The 20,844-nt window shown below is 38.7% G+C and overlaps 1 protein-coding gene across 1 annotated transcript in view; it reads left to right on the top strand.

The window, feature by feature from the left end:
* The window catches only part of gosr1 (golgi SNAP receptor complex member 1), a 32,262-nt gene extending 14,072 nt beyond the window's left edge, over positions 1-18,190 (top strand). Inside the window, exons 7-9 of the mRNA XM_030744914.1 lie at positions 12,484-12,513; positions 17,182-17,264; positions 17,542-18,190. Coding sequence (XP_030600774.1) covers positions 12,484-12,513; positions 17,182-17,264; positions 17,542-17,666 — 238 coding nt within the window. The 3' untranslated portion in view covers positions 17,667-18,190. The remainder of the gene's footprint in view (positions 1-12,483; positions 12,514-17,181; positions 17,265-17,541) is intronic.
* Positions 18,191-20,844: the final 2,654 nt, after the last annotated feature.

Raw genomic sequence — 20,844 nt, forward strand, 5'->3', positions numbered from 1 at the left:
TAAAAACTCGATATATCGCCCAGCCCTAGTACCAGTCAAAAGTTTGGACACACTTACCCATTCATATGAAAAGGTAAGTTAAGTGTAAGTGTGTCTAGTATATTTTGTCAGTATGTCTTTGTAGCACTTGTGTAATAGCTTTGATAAACAGTATTAGTTATTTTAATAGTTTATTTTAATAGTATTCAGGGCACCCTCATCTCTCATCTGGGCTTTGATTCTCTAGTTCCAAAGTGATTACAATTGGACCAAAACATTGCAGTCAAATGAAGTGTGACTTCTGTTTGACATTATAGATTAACTTCGGAGGGTTTGACCTCCATTAATGCAATGGAATCTATATTTCTTTGTGCTCCCCCGTTTTGTTTTTATTGTATACAAGGGTGTTCATGTACTCATGAGTGATGAACAAATGCTTGGCTGCAAATACTTTGACTCTTCTATAACTGAGCTACAGATACAACAATATGCAAACACAGACAGGGAAGAAGAAGACTACAGGCCAAAAGAAATGGATGTAAATAATGCAGAGGAAGGAAATACATTCAACATATTTGTTAAAGCTCAAGGATATAATCAAAATTTCTTGCTGAGTTAAACAGAATAAAAAATGAGCAAAGGTATTCTAGTGTTCACAAAACACTCAACAGGCCGTTTTAAGTGGATTATTTGCTGGTTAATTGCAGTAGAATACTGTGTAAGTCCACAATGGCGTTCAAGAATCGCATAACATTGATTATTTGATTACATTAAATTGTTCTGCTGGGAAATATTTGGTCCTGACATGCATGTGGATGATACTTCAGCACATTATCACCCACGTTATTGCAGAACGAGCACACCCCTGATGGTGGTGGCCTCCCTCAGAGAACAGTGTAACCTACCACACCACAGAAACTGCTCAGTGGATGCACCACACAACCCATGTCACCCAAAGGATGCTCTGACAACACCCCAGTGCCAGACACTACTGCTGCAACACGTTAGTGCTGTTTTAGGGGAGCTACATAATATTATGCAGATGGTTTTAGTTTCGTGGCTGATCAGTGAATATGCACACTAGGGGAGACAAGTTAATGCTTTCAGGGCTCGAGTGGGTAAAGGAACACTTTTCTCAGTCATTATAAATATTATTTATTCATAGTGGCTCCGAACAGCTTTACTGAATGTATAAGATAACATAATCTTAAATTTGAATTTAGAAAAAGCACACTCACACACATTCTGTTGAACATTACCATCGCCACTTGCTTTCCCAGCAGTCATGCTTTTGTGCCAATCCTTCAGCTCTGATTGGGACATTGTTTATTAAATTATGTTATTAAACCACAGCTCATACTATAGGGCTTCCCCCATCCATTGGGGTAAGATACAAGGGGAGAGTGGATACTGGAGATGAGGATTGAGTTACACTTGATTGATCCTATTAAAGCCATAAAACAGGAAAGAGGGCCTGAAGAGAAAATGGATGTAATGTGTTGGTGAATTGTTTGAAGTCCACAGATACCCAATAAAGATGAGAGATCTGCGTGGAAATCCTCCTTTCCTGATTCCTGACAGTCTATGATGCTCTCTTTTCAAAAGGGAATTTTAAGTAAGAGTACCATGAATAACGAGGTCTTCTTTATAAAGTTACATGATCTGTTTTCATTTATTGAGTTTATTCACTTCATTATGCTGTCCCAATAATTTAGCATGAATAATGTAAGTAGGAAGTAGGAGGTATTATGTAAAGACTCTGCTTGAGCCAGTTATAAATTGGCAAATGATGGCATGAGCACTGCCATACTGATCAGCAAAGACTAATTTGGAGCCTAAAAAACAACCTTCTTACAGTTAATGTACAAACTACTGCAGTGAGAGAAGTGCTTGCAAATCTCCACTGATTCTCAACAGAACCCACTAAAACAGACATCTGTGAGTACATTTTCAAGGTAGTCTTCTTTTGTATTTCTATGTATTGTTCTACACCAGTCAGACATTCTTACATATTAGAGCTGAAAGCTGTTTGCAGAGCTGTTACTGATCCTCAATTCTTTAGCAAGAGTTTGTAATAATGTTTGTCAAGTGTAACTTGATGCTATTTAGTTATAAAAGCCACTATAAATGCTGCTGATCTGTTATTTCTCCCCATCACTGCTTCTTTCTCCATCCTCGTAGATCTGTTTTTCCATTTCTCTCACCAGAAATGTTAGTCTTCATAAATAAACTAGAGGGAGGGAGGGGTAGGTCCATTAAAAGTTCATGTTGGAACAGCTGTAATGTAGTGGTCACATCAGGACTTCCTGTCAAACAGGATTTTTTTTTTTGGGTGGGGGGGGCATAGCAATAGTATCAAAATGAAGTGAGGCACATTTACGTACATTTGAATTGTATTTGCTGTCTGTGTTTATGCAGAGCATCTCTAGTTCAAAAATCACAAGGAAGTTCAATGATGTTCCTTTGAACACTGTTCTTGTCCCTCACAGAGTGGAGTCATCAATGTCTAAGATAGGCCCTGAGTCTTTACCTCAGTAAATGCTATCAGTGTCTCAAATCTCAGCAGCTTACACTTTTCCGCATACTGTGTGGACTCTGGTCTGCCTGCTTACAAATGTGTAAGCCCCGTTTCATCATGCTCATAAGAACTGGATATAGTGCTAAAAACATTAACTTGCAAGTTTAGTTTTATAGGTTTTATTTCAAATGGCAAAGCATGTAAAATTCCTGAAAGCCTGTACACATTTAACACACATTTGGATATGCTGCATTTCAGCAACTAATAAAACAGTTAAAAAAGTAAGTATGGCATAATGAATCAGGGCATTTATATCACAGGGCCCATAAGCCACATTAGCAGTTATTGCAAAGACCCCTGCAACTGGTGAATGTTTCTGTACTGTAATCATGAAGACCAGCATGGTTGCTGAATTCATCCAGTACTAAATCGACTAAAACTAATTTAGCAAAAGTAAACAATAGAAATTTTTTTGGAGTTTGGTCTTTTACAACTACAGCGGTCAGGCAGTGTGGTTTAGTCATCTTCACAATTGTTCAGTTAAGCAGTTATTATTTAACCAAGGCAGTTTATTTCCATCTAAATGACTGAAAGGCTCAAATAGCCAGGATTGGTACTTTTAAAACAGTAATGGCCAGTATATCATGGTCATATCTCTTTCATCACTTTTTGCAAGATCTTGGTCATAGTAAAATGTCATATATTATAAAAACTGCATTGGAAACTGTGGTGGATAGAGTAATGCTGGAGGCAAAGCGAGATGTAGGTACTTCAGGTTTTCTACCCAGCATTTTAAACAAGTGTTTGAAGTCTCTCTCTGCCACTCTCTCCTCTTTGAGATGCCTGCATTTAGTCTGCCTGGCCTGTTGCCGATTTTTAGGTTTGATCTGAGCTGCCAGTTCCCTGATATTGTATGCACTGAGGATAGATGGTAAAGTGCTCTCCTTGTACTCTTTCTGGTGCATTATTAATTTTATACTAGGCACAAATTAATATAGAAACTGGTACAGGAAATTTAGAATAGAATAGAATGCCTTTATTGTCATTATACAGGATGTACAATGAGATTGGAGGGCCATTCCTGTTCAGTGCCATGAAATAGAAAGTCAAACTTTCTAAATAAAAATATAATAATCTAAAAATATACAGAAAATAAAACAGTATGTATAAAATATACAGAAAATAAAACAGTATGTATAAAAAATACAGAAAATAAAATGTATTAAAAATACAGAAAATAAGAGAATGTATAAAAATTAGGGCTGGGACTCGATTAAAAAAATTAATCTAATTAATTAGAAGCTTTGTAATTAATTAATCGAAATTAATCGCATTTTAATCGCATTTCAGTATTTAACATGAGAAATATTGATTTAAGTTTGGTTGATGAATGAATCAATATACATAAGCAACCAGGGGCTGGCTGGGGTTAAAATTCAGCCCGGGAGCTTGGTTTGGAGAGGCAAACCGACAAACCATAATTTTAAGACAAGAGAACTTTATTTGCAGGTGTGGACTGCACCTGTGGCCACAGAAGCTGCAGCTGCTGTGCTTAATTGGGTTAAAAAAAAAAAATTTCTGATCACTGGCCGTTCGGGAAACCTCCCGAACCTCCCGATGGCCACCACGCCCCTGTCTGAATGAGTTATATCTGTGTTTAACTTCCACTCAGCGGCGAAAACCAGCGGGAGGTTGAAAATGATCCGACAGCAGTCGGACGTTCTCTCCGGCTAAAGCGAACCTCGATAGTCCGGTCAGCTGACAGCTAGCAATATAGAAGTGATAGATATTGTTCAGTATGAATGATACAATATTGCACAAGAAGTTTAGAAGTTTAAATAGAGATTTACTCGACAAACACGTCAGTCTATGTTGCCCAATGTGGTCAATTAATCGATGTTCTGTACACTTTTCTAAAGATATAAGGACATAGGTTTTTTGAGTGTATCAACCATATTCACTGCCTCACAAAGAGAGGTTTATTATGATATATTTCAAGTCCATTTCACTGTAAAGACATTTTCAGCATTAAGATTGTTTACCAATTATAGCTACATTGTAAGAGAATACTAATTTTTTACGCCCATCGAAAGATTGGGCGTATTATGTGATCACCCATGGTGGGCATCTGGGTGGGGTCCATTGAAGTATCTGCTCAATAGCTTGAGAACTGTTTGGCCTACTCTTACCAAACTTTATGGTTAGATAGCGTATCACCAAAACAAGGATGGGATTGTATATGCGGTCACTGTTACTAAAAATAGAAAAACGGTGTTTGCTCAGTAACTCGAGAACTGGGGTCAAGGTCACATGGTTAATCTTTGTTTTTTGTGAAGTTTTTTCATGTCCACTTCATATCCAAGAAATTGTTTGAAGGATTTTGGTGAAACCCAGCATAATTATTCTCTATATCAAGACATTCTTCAGAGATCAACTCTTGGAGGTCAAGGTTAACCCTTTATTTACCATGGGCCCGCCGGTGGGCCCGTTAACTTCAAAAGTGCTGCCCTTTGCTGACTTTTACCATAATAACCCTATATTGGATGTGAAGCGCAATTTCTCAGCTTTCAGAAACCGTTTGAATTTTTCTGATAGGACAAATGGTCGTGTAATTACGGTAATTCAAAGCGTGTTTGATCAGATGTCTCAGCGGTGATACGCTCGGCGTTAATCAGCTGTTCGCGGCAAGTAAGGGCAGGAAACAGGTGCATCGGTGCTGATCACCGCTGTTAAAGGGTTAAAGGCCAAGGTCACATAATTATTAAATCTTTGTTTTTCATGTGACAATGAACAGGGTTAATACAGTGCGATGGGCATATTTTTCCCCGCTAGGCGATGCTGTTGTTTCTAACTGATTCCACTGAGTTGTTTTTTAGCTGCTTACTGGCATGCACTGATTGTCCTCTGGGTACTTAATGTTTCTGGGACTTCCTGTTTGATCAGTTCTACTCTCTAATTGTTAGTGGCACCACATACCCATTTGATATATTACCATGGTGTTTTTCTTAGATTGAATGAAGATGCACTAGTCAAATGTTCTGTATCACTGCCTGTCTGCTAACACTGGCACAATTATCAGCATTACTGGGATCAAAATGGCTGTTGAACAAAGGGTTTTCTCTGTCCCTTACTTCTGACGCACTCTATGAATGCTAGCACAGCATTTTAGAAGTCTGTCTTTTTTTTTTGTTTGTTTGTTTTGTTAATACGCTTTATTTATTTACAGTAATTACCACAGCACAATGGTTTCAGTCCCTTTGAGATTTAAGAGCACTCTGTATTTTTATTATTCTTTTGCTTCCCTATAATGAAGACTGTCTTGGTGATGATTGGTGTTATGTAACAGGTTGGTAAATGGCCGCATTGCCACAAAGAGCAGTTCTGTGAATTGTTAACTGTGGAACAGAGTTATTATAATTTTGTGTTTTCTAATTAGTTTGGTGGGGGGTGGGGATGTATTGTTTTTGATCTGTTTGTTTGTTTTTTAACAATATTACAGCAAAACTACCAGTCCATTTCATACCAAATTTGCACAAAAGATGGCCAGTGACCCCCTAGATCACCTGATTAAAATTTTGCCCTAATTGGATCAGGGGCAGGGTTTAAAAAAAAAAAAAAAAAAAAAAAAAATCCAGAAAAATTATCAGATTCATCTGATATTTGGTACACAGTTGTGGAGGGCAAAGAAATTGTGCCAAACTGAACACCATCTGGAGCTGATCCAGATTGTGGATTTGCAGGCTACTTGAATTTGACATAGGAAACTATATTTAATGCATATTTTTGGCCATATCTCAGCTGAAAAAAGACAATATCCTCATTGTTGAAGTAAGAAGCAAATCACTATTGTTCATGGATATGTAATGTTTGATTGGGATATGATCAAGATATATGAATATATCACAGAACTTTTGACTCTATCAATCCAATCACTCCATTCCCCTGTTATCACCTACCTGACAAATCATGTAATTTCTCAGTATAAGAGATAAAGCTTTTACAAAAAATGAAAATGTCTATAAAATGAAAGTTATTTTAGTTCAACCTTTAAACCTTGGAAAATTATGGGCACGGTAATAGAATCTATGTGTTATCTCGGTGCTTGCCAACACTTGTATTTTGTTTTGACTTCTTGTTTTTAAGTCAGTTAAGTTTCAGTTAGTTCCTTGGCTAATTCATTGTATTTTTATATTTTAATTTAAAATAATCACAATAATGCAAAGTGAACTACAAACCCTGTACAAAAACAGCAATTTATGATGGAGTTAGGACAACATTGGGTGGTATCTACTGCAGTGTACTATTGGCGCACACAAAATTTGGGGTGGGGGAGGTATGTGCTCTGCTGGTGTGCCCTTCTAGGTAACATACTGTTTAGAAAAGACAAAATGGACATTATTATCAGTAAGCATTCTATCTGTATGGTCATGTGTTAGTGAATGGCAGTAGATCATGTGGACAATAAGGGTTGATTCATCCCACTGGAAAGGGCAATTAGCTTGAAACTAATGAGCGACTTAATGACTGCAGCAAAACAGCTGACCAAGGGAAATGGAAAAAAACTTCACTCAAAGCTGAAACCACAGAAACTCTAATATTCATAAAGGGCACAACAACCTCACCACTATAGCTGCGGAATGATTATGGAGGATATAAAGCATAAATCTTTTGCCACATCTCATCTCTGCATATAAAAACTCCATAAATCAAGGCGGCTCCCAAGCTTTCTCTTTTTCTCTCCAGCATATGATTTATAAGTAGAGCACTGTCAGGTGACAGACAGTTAAAGGCTTAGTTTTCTCGGTCTGTCCTCCTTCCATCTTTTGAGCAGCCAATGTTCATATTGCATTTTTCTTATGTTGGGTTTTGGCCTCTTACAGACTTAGTGTTTGCACTAGTGGCTTTAATATGTTTAATAACCAAATTTCAAGTCCATTTCAAGTTTGTACACATGCATAGTTTCTGGCCTTTTTAATACTGTAAAGTAATATTCCCACTGCACAATTGTCTACTTGCGGTATTCTTAACTGCACCCTCCTGCTCCCACAATGCATTTGTTACAAGTGGGCCTGCCAGCTTTCATTATGATTTAGATGCCAGTTGCTAATTCACCCAATGATTAGATTCCTGTATCTGATTCCATTCAGTCAGAGAAATACAGTTATGATATTACAAACTAGTGCCAAAAAAGCAGATGGGTGCCAGTGCGGGCATCTGTGATCCAAGAACAGAAGGGTATCTAGCCCACACTGTGAATATGCAATATAGTGCAGTTGTCCCTGCCCATTCACTGTCTGGAAAAAGGAGGAAAAAACAAACAAAAAAAGACACAACATTGACTGTTACAGTTTGTTGGGAACTCTAGTGGAAAAAGTCCCTTGTTGTGATTGTCCCAAACACAACAAGTAATACACCTAAGTGACATCTAAGTAATACACCAGTGACATCTGTTAGCATTCCTTAGGCATGGCATTTCCTCCTACCTTTCCTGTAAACTCTCGGGACCAATGCTGAATGCAGTACAAAAATAAAATCCACTGGAGCAGGAAATCAAGACAATTCTATCAACTCACAAATGTGGAAATCCATAAAATAATGATGATGATTATTATTATTATTATTATTAATAATAATAATAATGACCATGACATTTGATTAAAAATCTGAATTCTTAAACTAATTTGCATTTACTGGTTACTGTCAGTCACATTTGGCGATAGACATTATGAAAGTTGGACATACCCAGTACTAATGGACTAAACAGTCCAAATCACATAATCACCACACATTAAGTACAGTATAATGAAGAACCCTCTTTCCCTTTCTCAATACTTACTATCTGTTCTGTCATTCAATTTTAGCAAGTACAGTCAATGTCTGAATATAAATGACACTCGCAGTACTAATATGAGTAAAAATAGGGGTGCATTTAAAAAAATAAAAAGTAACAGCTGACTAAAGCAGCAACACAATCACACACACAAACGAGAGAAAAAAAAGAGAAAAGACTTGATCACAGCTACTCATGTTGGTTATCCCATTGTTGGATACAAAGACATCAGCTTTTTAATGTTGAAAAGTTGGGCATTGGAGCCAAGCTAAAGCAGCACCTTTTTTTTGGCCACATTTTTCAGCCCTAGAGGTTCCCCTCCTGTTTGGCCTACCAATAGAGAGAATGACCCCCCACAAAAGAGCCTATGCTGCAGTGAGATGTGGATCAGGAAGTTTTTTGTCTTTAGAAAGGAAACAAAATCATAAAAGGTCTTCAGGACTACAGGCAGTGTGACTGACCACCAAACTGAAAGGATGGATTCAGGCATGAAATAAAAATGTTTGTGTTAATCTTGAGATTCCAGTATTTTGGTGTGGGGAAAAAGTTGGGTTTCAATCTTTAAGAGCCTTCTCTTACCTTATCTTAATGTTTACAGCTTAATGGAAACCACAATAGTGAGCATGCAGGTGGAAGATTTGGAGCTACTGGATGGATGTTGAATGATTGTTGAGCTATGAAATACAATCCTGACAGTTTTGCTTGTTTGCTTGACTTTAGTTCTGTGGAACATTATCCAGATTGATTCCAATTAGAGGATAAACCGCTGAGAGCTTTTTTGTTTATGAGCAACCTGAGACCCAAAACAAGTGTTAGAGCATAAGAGGTTTGTGTGGGATTGGGAGTGTAGGAGTGCCTTCCAATTTTCCCTCTTTTATGTAGCGATGCAGAAGACTAACCTCCAGGCTCTTTGAGGTGACTCATTCATGAGGATAAACAAAGCAAACTAAACAGCAGTCACACTGTTTGAAGCATACGATTAAAATAATACCTTTTCATTTTTTTTTAACCCAGTGGCCACCATATAGACAGATTATACTTGTTGTTCTCGCCCTCACGAATGGCACATGGCAAAAGGGATTTGGTGTGGTTCTGGCCAGTTGTGCGCCTCTAACTTTTTGTAACCTTGCGCCTTTGTCGTGGCCAGTGACACCAGGTTGACGACATGAGTGTATGATTGATGTATGAAGCCCAGTGATTCACATTTTATACAGAAGGGAGATGTTGCAACAGCATGAAAAAATGAGAATTTCTGAAAATAACTTTGAAGAACAAACAAAAAAAACAGAATGATTTCTTTGCTTCTGGTATTGACTTCTTACCGGCACTGATGTAGAGGTTTTGTCTGAGTGGCGATGCTTTTTGTTCAGGAGAATACTGCAATGAATGGGCGCCTGGGTGGCTTAGTGGTGAAGCCGGCGACCACATACACACGCCACGTTGCGGTGCGGGCGGCCCGGGTTCGCGTCCCAACCCGGCGCCGATTTGCCCGCGTGTCTTCCCCTGTATCTTTCCCCCATTTCCTGTCTCTCTCCACTGTCACAAAAAGCTGCTGTTGCCAAAAATGGGGAAAAAAAAAAAAAAAAGAATACTGCAATGAATGCTTGCATCCTCAGTGCTGGTATAAATGGTAAAGAGCTTTGGTCACTGTTTGCCTGCAACATGACCAATGTGGCAAATATAATGGGCCCTTAAGGAGGTATAATTATACAGTCGTCATCTATTGTAACCAAGCTCAAAATGTTAAGGTTTTAGTACTATTGCAGTTTTATTATATGTTTATGATTGTAGCTCTAGTTAAGCACAGTGTGCTGGAAACACTTCCCTGTATAACAGCACCTGTTACTATGTCCTAATATTAAAATATGTGACTGAATTTACCCATTTCTGAATATGTCACAAGGTTTGTAAAGAAAGATGTCACATCAGGTGTGTTGCATACTAAAAACAAATATATACATACATACATACATACATACATACATATACATATATATACAGGGGTTGGACAATGAAACTGAAACACCTGGTTTTAGACCACAATAATTTATTAGTATGGTGTAGGGCCTCTTTTTGCGGCCAATACAGCGTCAATTCGTCTTGGGAATGACACATACAAGTCCTGCACAGTGGTCAGAGGGATTTTAAGCCATTCTTCTTGCAGGATAGTGGCCAGGTCACGACGTGATGCTGGTGGAGGAAAACGTTTCCTGACTCGCTCCTCCAAAACACCCCAAAGTGGCTCAATAATATTTAGATCTGGTGACTGTACAGGCCATGGGAGATGTTCAACTTCACTTTCATGTTCATCAAACCAATCTTTCACCAGTCTTGCTGTGTGTATTGGTGCGTTGTCATCCTGAAACACGGCACCGCCTTCAGGATACAATGTTTGAACCATTGGATGCACATGGTCCTCCAGAATGGTTCGGTAGTCCTTGGCAGTGACGCGCCCATCTAGCACAAGTATTGGGCCAAGGGAATGCCATGATATGGCAGCCCAAACCATCACTGATCCACCCCCATGCTTCACTCTGGGCATGCAACAGTCTGGGTGGTACGCTTCTTTGGGGCTTCTCCACACCGTAACTCTCCCGGATGTGGGGAAAACAGTGAAGGTGGACTCATCAGAGAACAATACTTGTTTCACATTGTCCACAGCACAAGATTTGCGCTCCTTGCACCATTGAAACCGACGTTTGGCATTGGCACGAGTGACCAAAGGTTTGGCTATAGCAGCCCGGCCGTGTATATTGACCCTGTGGAGCTCCCGACGGACAGTTTTGGTGGAAACAGGAGAGTTGAGGTGCACATTTAATTCTGCCGTGATTTGGGCAGCCATGGTTTTATGTTTTTTGGATACAATCCGGGTTAGCACCCGAACATCCCTTTCAGACAGCTTCCTCTTGCGTCCACAGTTAATCCTGTTGGATGTGGGTCGTCCTTCTTGGTGGTATGCTGACATTACCCTGGATACCGTGGCTCTTGATACATCACCAAGACTTGCTGTCTTGGTCACAGATGCGCCAGCAAGACGTGCACCAACAATTTGTCCTCTTTTGAACTCTGGTATGTCACCCATAATGTTGTGTGCATTGCAATATTTTGAGCAAAACTGTGCTCTTACCCTGCTAATTGGACCTTCACACTCTGCTCTTACTGGTGCAATGTGCAATTAATGAAGATTGGCCACCAGGCTGGTCCAATTTAGCCATGAAACCTCCCACACTAAAATGACAGGTGTTTCAGTTTCATTGTCCAACCCCTGCATTTGTGTGTGTGTGTGCGTGCGTGCGTGTGTGTGTGTGTGTGTGTGTGTGTGTGTGTGTGTGTGTGTGTATATATATATATATATATATATATATATATATATATATATATATATATATACTATGTGTAAAATAACTGCTTGCGGTGCAAAGTGGGTGGATCTGAGATACACTTTTATCAACTTCCAGGCTAGCAACTGAAGTGACTACCAGTGAGAGAGCAGGATATTGCTGATGTACATATGACCTGGTAGTAAATACATTAGAGGGCTACCAAGGTAACTTGAGCCTATTATGTCCGCAAGCGACCAGCCTTCAGCTACAAAGCGGTGTGAGACGACCAGTGTGGATGCAGCTTTAGGCTCTGACGGTTCTTAGCTCTATTATATGTTATGACACATTATGTCATCATCATCATGTTGCCTAGCAGCAGTACCTTACCAACTGGCTAAAATGACCCAATGGTAGCATTTATCCATCTATAATGCCTTAGAAAAGCATTGTATCATTTTAACTAATCCACAAAAGTTGAATGATGCATAATATGTCAACATTTTGCCTAGAACTACAGTAACATTTATATAGTAGAACAGGACCTCAGCACTACAGAAGACAATCACAATTTTTTTAATACAATTAGTCCCATATTTATCATATAATTATTTTTATACACAATCTGCCACCACTTTTCTCAGTTTGAAAAAGTGTATCAGTCTTCCAGCAACACCAGCAGACCAAAAAAATACTGTAGCATGGCCACGCAGGGGCATATGTAAATATGTATATGTATGTGATTTTTTTATTACTATTATATGTTTATTCCACAATGCCTTGTGTCTAACTAGTGCCTTTCCCCTGCTTTTTTCTGTCCTTCTCACTGTCTGTAGCTCAGACCGATTGATGGATGACACAATAAGGTAAGACCCTTATTTACCTGCTCATCCCAACCCTAACAGCTGCCCTGAACCAGGATCTGCCAGGGGTTTCTTCTTGTTTACTGTTACCAAGTATTTGCTCACATAGCATTGTTGCTTTGCAGGGTTTTTTCTCTATAATGTTGCAGGGTCTTCTCATTATAATTTACAGTTCTTTAAGCTGACTATTATTCAGGTTTCTGGCTATATAAAAAAAAATTGGAGGTAAAAAATTGAAAGAAGTTGAATTGTCTTATTTGTTAAGCATTTTAAACCCAAAGACCCAACTACATCCTCTCCTGATTTCACCCTAGTTCTCTTCTGTATGACTCATAATATAAAAACAAATGATATTGTATCCTTAAATGCAATATAGTTTTCTGAACTGTAGCTTAATGTCGGTCTTGTTTTGAGGTTTTTGTTCTTCCTGAAGTTCTTTTTTCCTGTAAAAGGTTCTGTTTTGTAGATGTTTTTGTAATATTATTTCCTTATTACATTATTGATTACGTAGTGTGTTTCTATCCTCCAGCACTGATTCTCATGAGCTGGTTAACATTGACTAGTTGAGGTTGCTGGAGTCAGCATAGTGTTTCTTCCTGACTGATGAGAACATGATCCCCAAAACACTGCTCCCGGCCAAGACTGCAGACTGTCCCCTCAGCAACCTCCAAAGTACAGGAGATGCTGCAACCTCACTCACCTGTGCTCACACACATCTCACTCTTAACATATTCAGACTAATACAGTGCTCACAGTTTCTCTGTGCTCACTCAAAACCTGCACATGCACAAATAAATATACACACAAACACCAGGCTTGCAGCTCATCATCTTTACCAGGCAGAAGAGTAAACAACTGTGGAGATTTCATTTCCTTTGTTTTGACCTGCCTCCTCTGGGGCTCTTTCACTCTGGGATGGGAGGAGTTGGTCCCCTGTGACTAGGTCTGTTTGTCACACTGCTGAAGACTAGCATAATGCTACTTGTAATGAAAAATCACAATAATTAAACAATTTTAGCATGAAGCATTTTTTAAAACTTTCTAATTGACATAATGACATGTTCATTATGTTATTAAAAAAATGTATGTACCGTATTTTTCGGACTATACGTCGCTCCGGAGTATAGGTCGCACCAGCCAAAAAATGCATAATGAAGAAGAAAAAAACATATATAGGTCGCACTGGACTATAAGTCGCACTTTTTTTGGGGGGGGGGGGGGGGGGTTGATAGAATCCGAGACCCAGAGCAGAAATTCCATCTTGAACGGCAATTTAAAATAATAATGGATTAAAGAACAGGACGAACACGGTTACGCCTACGTTATGCTAACGTAGCACATTCAGCTACATGACGCACAACGAACACGTGTTCGGTATGTTAACGTAACATTAAGTTATTCAGATAACCATAGCATAAAGAACATACTAACAAGTTAACCAAACCATCAATCCATTGAATTCTTCATCCTCGGTGTCACTTCTAAACAATTCCGTACACTCCGTAGACGAAGCGCCGCTTCCTCTTCTGTGTCGCGTTAGTCAGACTCGTCGTCAGCTGCAGTTCCAGTTATTCCAGCCTTTCTGAATCCCAACAGGATGGTTTGGTTGTCACTGAAGCCCATGTTTTCTTGATCCATCCAATGACTTCCAGGAAAGTTGGGTGGCCCATTCTCCCAGTTGCCGTTAAGCTGTGCTCTCCATCCATCATCCACTGCGCCCTCAGATTACGCAAGACTGCCTTAAAGCTCCGGTTCACGGAGATGTCAAGTGGCTGGAGTATTTTGGTTCATGTGTTATAAATGTCACATATACGTCGCTCCGGAGTATAGGTCGCACCCCCAGCCAAACTATGAAAAAAAGTGCGACTTATACTCCGGAAAATACGGTATGTATGTTATTCGTTATGTCATATATGAAGTGTGATCAAAAAGTTCTGAGAACTAGTCATTAAAACTCAAAAGCCTTTCAAAATGGTCTGATATCACATTCAAGATCATCTTTCAACAAAGCACCATTTTAACCCAGTAGGTTAAATGAGAACCCAGAGAGGCTTTTCAGCATGGCATGTCACTTAAAAGTAATTTCTCTTTTTGCATTGGCAGTCACTACTGCTGGATTCTGGCCATTAGTTAAAGTTTATATCAATCAATAAATCAAAATCTTTATTTCGAACATGTAAATAACACAAGTTAATAAACATAAAAATCAAGTTCACATGGAGTCGGAGGAAGCAAATGCTCAAATAATTCCTACCCCTAACTTGCTAATCCTTTATATTTGTTGTGATTATACAGTCAGAAATATACATATTCATAATATTACATAATACATATTCCCTTGTTGTATTGTCTTTATGAATTAACTTATAATTAACTATACCTAGCCAGAAGTATTGATTTGATAGTACAGTATGTCATAATAATCAGTTACAAACACACACACACACACACACACACACACACACACACACACAGAACATCCATATAAATATGTAACACTCTGCCTCTTTCATATAGTGCTTTCTAAGTGTTATTTTTTATATAATTTTTAAAACTGATTTCTATTGGAACATGTTTTCAATTTCTCTTCTAAATTATTCCACAAATTCACTCCACAGACCACTATGCACATGCTCCTCATTGTTGTCTTTACTTTGTTTTTTAAAATTAAGCTCTTTCCTCAGTTTATAACCCCCTTCTGTCTGTGAACATTAATATATATAAAATAACCTGATTGTGGTGGGCTCAGTAGCTTGTGTTGATTATTTTGTGTAACAGATGCCACAGATGGCAAAAAAAAAGCCTGAAACTTTTCCTGTCAACTGCCCAGCAGCACTTTGCCACTCCAAAGGTTGCTGAGGCCTAAGGTTGAGAACAGGAGAGGCACAATACCGTTCTTATAAAATCCTAGCCGTCTCACAAAGATACAGTAAGTAGGAAGGTGAAGTAGATGGGGTAATGTGTTTGACCCCAGAATGATTGGATATCCCCTCATTGTAGCGTGAATGTGCTTAATGACAACATTTCATCCTTACAGGGAACAAGAAACATCTGCTATGTTAATATAATGTAAATATAATAACTTTAAATCCTATGATGTAAGCATACAGTTATTTAAAAAGAGACAGCACATCTAACATCAGCACTCTTGGAGTGAGATTTATGTATTTGAATTAAGGCTGGGCGATATGGACCAAAAATAATATCTTGATATTTTTTTTAGCTGAATGGCGACATATGATGTATATATTTCGATATTTTTTCTTCCCAAAAGGTATAAACAAAAAGGCACTTCTGAGTCAAAGCTACATGTCCCAAATGTCACACAGGCACTTCTATTAACATTTAGTTGTAGATGTACATGAGAAATTGCTTAAAAATCAACAATTGACTATTTAAATAATAATGTTATTTAAATGTATTTAAATAATAATGCTCCTCAAATAAATTAATGCTTTTTTCCACTATAAAAAACCTCACAGCTGTGCTATTAAAATACAAACAGAAAAGATACAGAGCAAAAATAGCAAAGGCTGACTTATTCTTTAAAAAGCCAGTCTCCAGTGAAGTAGACTTCACCAAAGTACTTCCTCCTGTGTGTACTCCTGTACATCTAGTACTGTGTGCAAATAACGAAACCTGTTAACAGACTGAATGAATACAATTGCATCCTTCAGTCAGCAAGATTCTAGCCAGCTCAGTAAATCCATAGACATATGCACTGGCGTATCACAGCAATGAGCCCACCAGCTCAATGCGGAGTCTATGTATCCGCTGACTGCATCAAGAACACACGAAAAAGACCCACTTCCGCTTTCAAGGTCACGTGACTTACGGTACAAACCAACTTCCGCTACGGAGTTGTGGTATGGTGGCACCCTCTTGCCTGCAGCCAGGTACTCTCGGGGGTCCGGGCGATGCCAAAGTGTATGAACGGATGCAGAATGAAGGCTGTATGTACACAAAACACGGCGACAGTGGAGGATTTCAGGTTTACAAAACTCTCCAAAAGTTGCAGACGTCACCGGAAAAATTCACTAAATTTGCTGGTAGTCGCTTTTTGGGGAAAAAAAGTCGCTAGGGGACTCTGAAAAGCCGCTAAATCTAGCAACAAAGTCACTAAGTTGGCAACACTGCTATGCTGTCACTTCCTGCATGATTTATGCGTGAAGTGGCGAGGGGGAGAGATAGGGCAGTGTGAAATTGTGCAGAGACAAATTTGGAGAAGAGAAAGGTGAACTACAAGTATGATTGTAAGGTGACATAGGCTATATCAATATAAATGATATTGTCCTCATCTTATATCACTTATTAAAATATATCGATATTTCTTAAAAACTCAATATGTCGCCCAGCCCTAATTTGAATGCACAATAAAGTCGAATATAAATGATATTCTCTCCATTTTAGGTTTTACCCTTAAAATCCTTTGTGTAGTTTTGGTTCACAAAATAATAGTTCTCAAACAATATTGAATGAGACGTGTTTCAAGCATCACTAAAGATGGAGACATAAGACCACCAAAATAAATAAATTTTAAAAAATTGAATTTTCAGTGTTGACTTACTGACAGTCAAAGGCACTTTACAGTACCAATAAAGGACAAAGACATAAAGGATTGTCACTTCTTGCCACTCATCTGATTTGCAACCTCTCTTTCTTTTTCTTTAGCATTGCTATGGCGACCAAGGAAAACATAACCTCCCAAAGGGGCGTGCTGAAATCCATACAGAGCAAGGTCAATACACTGGCCAGTATCCTTTATGCTGGGCGTGTGTGTGCGTGCGCGCGTGTGTGTGTGTGTGTGTGTGTGTGCGTGTGTGTGTGTGTGTGTGTGTGTGAGTGGGGGACTCAGTTAACCTTAAAGGATTGAAGGTATGAAATCACTACTGGTCATTCAAAAATCACACATTGCTTTGATAGAAAATACATCTTTGTTATGAGGATTTATAGATATGTAGCAGGCAGCAGTGTTACTGAGGTTATTAGAGCACATATTTGTCTACTTTTCCTTAATTGTCACTCTTCCAGACCGTTTCCCAGCTATCAACAACCTCATCCAGCGAATCAACCTGCGAAAGAGGAGAGACTCTCTGATCCTTGGCACAGTGATCGGCGTTTGCACCATTCTCCTCCTGCTTTATGCCTTTCACTGAAAACCAACCCTGGTGAAGTCTGTAAAGAAGCAAGATTCATCTGCTCTTTGTAGCACGGGAACACTCTGGGGGCTGAGCTGAGTGATTGGAGGACCCGGGACGTTCCTGAGCAGAAGGACAATTAGTTGGTCCAGTTCTGAGACAGGAACAAATTTTGGCCAACATTTTTGACTGAACCTGTATTTAGCAGCGGGACAGATGGAGAGTTGGTGGTTGGGTGTTCTTCTGCCAACAAGGGAATGGAGACCAAAACTACAAATAAGACTAGATAAAAATATATATTGATAAATCACTTGGAGAGCAACTCTGTCCTGTAAAGAGACTATGTGATGGATTGTTTTTTTTTCCACAGGTGGAAGGAATTTTAGTTGAATGGTTATTTTTAATTGGTGGAGTGGGATGGATAGTTAATTGTGGGCTGTACAATGTGAATTAATAAATTATTCATATCAGTATGTGCAACAAAGTGTGCGACACTAGCAGATACTCATTTGGAACGTTTCATAAACTGTCATTTGAATGTTCATCAACATTTCTGCATACATTTAATGCCACAGCAAGGCTCCAATAATTATAATTATAATGATAATAAGCTGCCCAATTTTTATGTGTTTTGGGAGTATTTTATTCTTTTATAATAAAGTGGATATTATAAAGATGAGAGGAAATGACGGTTCAGAGAGAGATGCAAGAAACTGATGTGGCTCAAAGTCAGAGCCATCTTTTTTTTTTTTTTTTTTTCTTTAAATGTTCAGAGGTACAGTACTGAATAAAAGTCTTGAGCCACCCCTCATTTTTTCATATTTTGCTGGGAAAATGGGGAGAAAAGGTGCAGCATTTTTTTTTTAATGTGTAAACCTACATTGAAATTTATAAGGCAAAAATTGAGTTTTCACATTTTAACAAGCTTGAAAATCAATATTTGGTTTGTCCACCTTTATTCTTCAACACAGCCTGAACTGTCCTAGCCAGGCTTTCTTGTAATTTCTTTAAGTAGTTTTCCGGAATAGTTCTCCAGCCTTATTGAAGGACATTCAAAGCTACTTCAGTAATGTTAAGGTCTGGGGAGACCAATCCACGACTGAGTGTTCCACTCTGTATTTTTCTGTGGCTTCTTGAGAACCGCCTTTCCCCCTGAGATTATTTCTGATGAGGCTTCGGGGAACACTAAATGGATCCCCTGAAGAGCCAGGTGCATCTCTCAGGTCCTGTGTCAGGTCTTTGCTGTACAGGTTTGCTGCATAGGTTTTTACCCTATGCAGCATCTATTCGTCATCCCGCTGCCCGGGCGGGCCAGCTTTCAACTTTGTGAACCTGATGACTCGAGAACAATGTGACCTAGGATTTTCAAATCCATACCACAGATGCAATCTTGGACGAGTTAGTTTTTACCATAATGTCAGTCACAGAAAGTGACCGTATTCTCAGTACTTTATATTTATTATGATTTTAGCACTTCTTATTCCTGGTTCTTGAAATGAAGTGTGGCTTGAGACTTGCAGAGTACTGTAAATAAATACATGAATCCACTAACAGACTAATCAGCAGTCATTACTTGTTAAAGCAAGACAAAAAGCTTCTCTGATGTGAACATTTTCTTCCTTTTTGTAGATGTCGCCACATATTCGACTGTTATTGAAATAAAAGGATAATACATGGTCAAAATATAGAATGAAAACAGTCATTAGTTGCACACATCCACATTAATATATGCATTTTCACACGTCTTACTGTAATTTTTAAGCTGTAAAATGCACATATTTGTCAAATGTCATTTGAGTTTTTGCAACTTCATTTTTGAAGATCAGCTCTAAATTGTTAAATATAAAAAGCATTATATAAATGGCAGTTTTAATTTCTTTGTTGGATTTTTGACAGTTAATCCATAGGTTTGATTTGTGCTACTGACTAAAGAACTGTTCTCAAAAAAAAAAGGGTGAAATATCTTCACTAACAAACCGCACCACTGCAAGGTTTCTATGAAAGAAAAGTGAAGCAGTGATGACCAGCCACGGAAGGAGTTAAACATTTTGCACATTTCACAGCACAGTATACCTGGCAGAGCCTGTGACTGACTGCGTTTGATTTGAATCCACTTGGAGCTCAGAGAGGCACTAGAGGAACTAAAGCCCTCAGCTGAGAAGGGAATGACTGCGGACAGAGTTCGACTCATTCGATTAAAGTCTTAGTTTGTTGGTGTTGGTGTTAGAATGTGAAAGCAAAGCAGTGCTGTGAGAAACATCAATGTGCCTTTCTCTCACTGCTTCAGGCTGTCAGTTGACTTGAATCCAAAAAAAAAAAAAAAAAGTCCACGCCTGTGGACTGAAGAGAATGCATTTGGTTTCTTGTCCTCATCCCCTCTGTTTGATACCTTCCTCACAAAGACTAAAAGATTAAAAAAAAAAATTCTAGATCCTGGTGTTACAAAAAGAATAGCCTTTTCTTTATTCTATAGCAGTCAGACAAACACTGCCAGCCTGTCCATTAATATCTTACGCCTTTTAGGAAGGAAACCCTGTGCTGAAGCCTAAGTGTAGTTCAGAAGAGTACATGCTGTTTAAGTACCGCAGAGGTGCAACTCCTGAATATTTCAGATGCTGAACTAACCACCAGATTCTGTCAGAAGAGTTGTGCTATGGCAACTTGTAAGACAGAAATCTTCTGTGAACAAATCAAATATTTAGTGATAAATTTAAAGGATGTTTTAGTCCAAATGAAGCATTTTCATGAACTAGGAACTGAAAGGACAGACAACACTTTCTGTATCTGAAACCATGGTAAACCTTTATGTGTTAGGGATGCAAATTTTTCAGGATTCTGCAGTGTGTGTGTGTGTGTGTGTGTGTGTGTGGTTGAAGACAGCTGTAAATTCTAGTTCTCCCCTCCTCTACAGCCTGTAGCTGTGGTGGCCATGACGAATGGTGTTTGTGTTCCCTGAAGTCGAACTGTGTGTGCTTTATGTACAGAGTTTAGATCCAATATAAACAGCAACAGCTGTGCAATATAGTGCAATCCAATACAGGACTGCAGACTGCAGCAGCAGCATGGAGTTGAATCAATATCAATATCTTCTCCTGTCACCCTCAATAAAAACTGAACAATCCACAAATATTACATTCACAAATGCACTGTAGTGTTTTTTTTTTCTTGTCTGTAAGGAAAGTGCAAGAAATGCTTC

This window comes from Archocentrus centrarchus, chromosome 13 (assembly GCF_007364275.1).
Source record: "Archocentrus centrarchus isolate MPI-CPG fArcCen1 chromosome 13, fArcCen1, whole genome shotgun sequence".
NCBI classification, from domain to species: domain Eukaryota; kingdom Metazoa; phylum Chordata; class Actinopteri; order Cichliformes; family Cichlidae; genus Archocentrus; species Archocentrus centrarchus.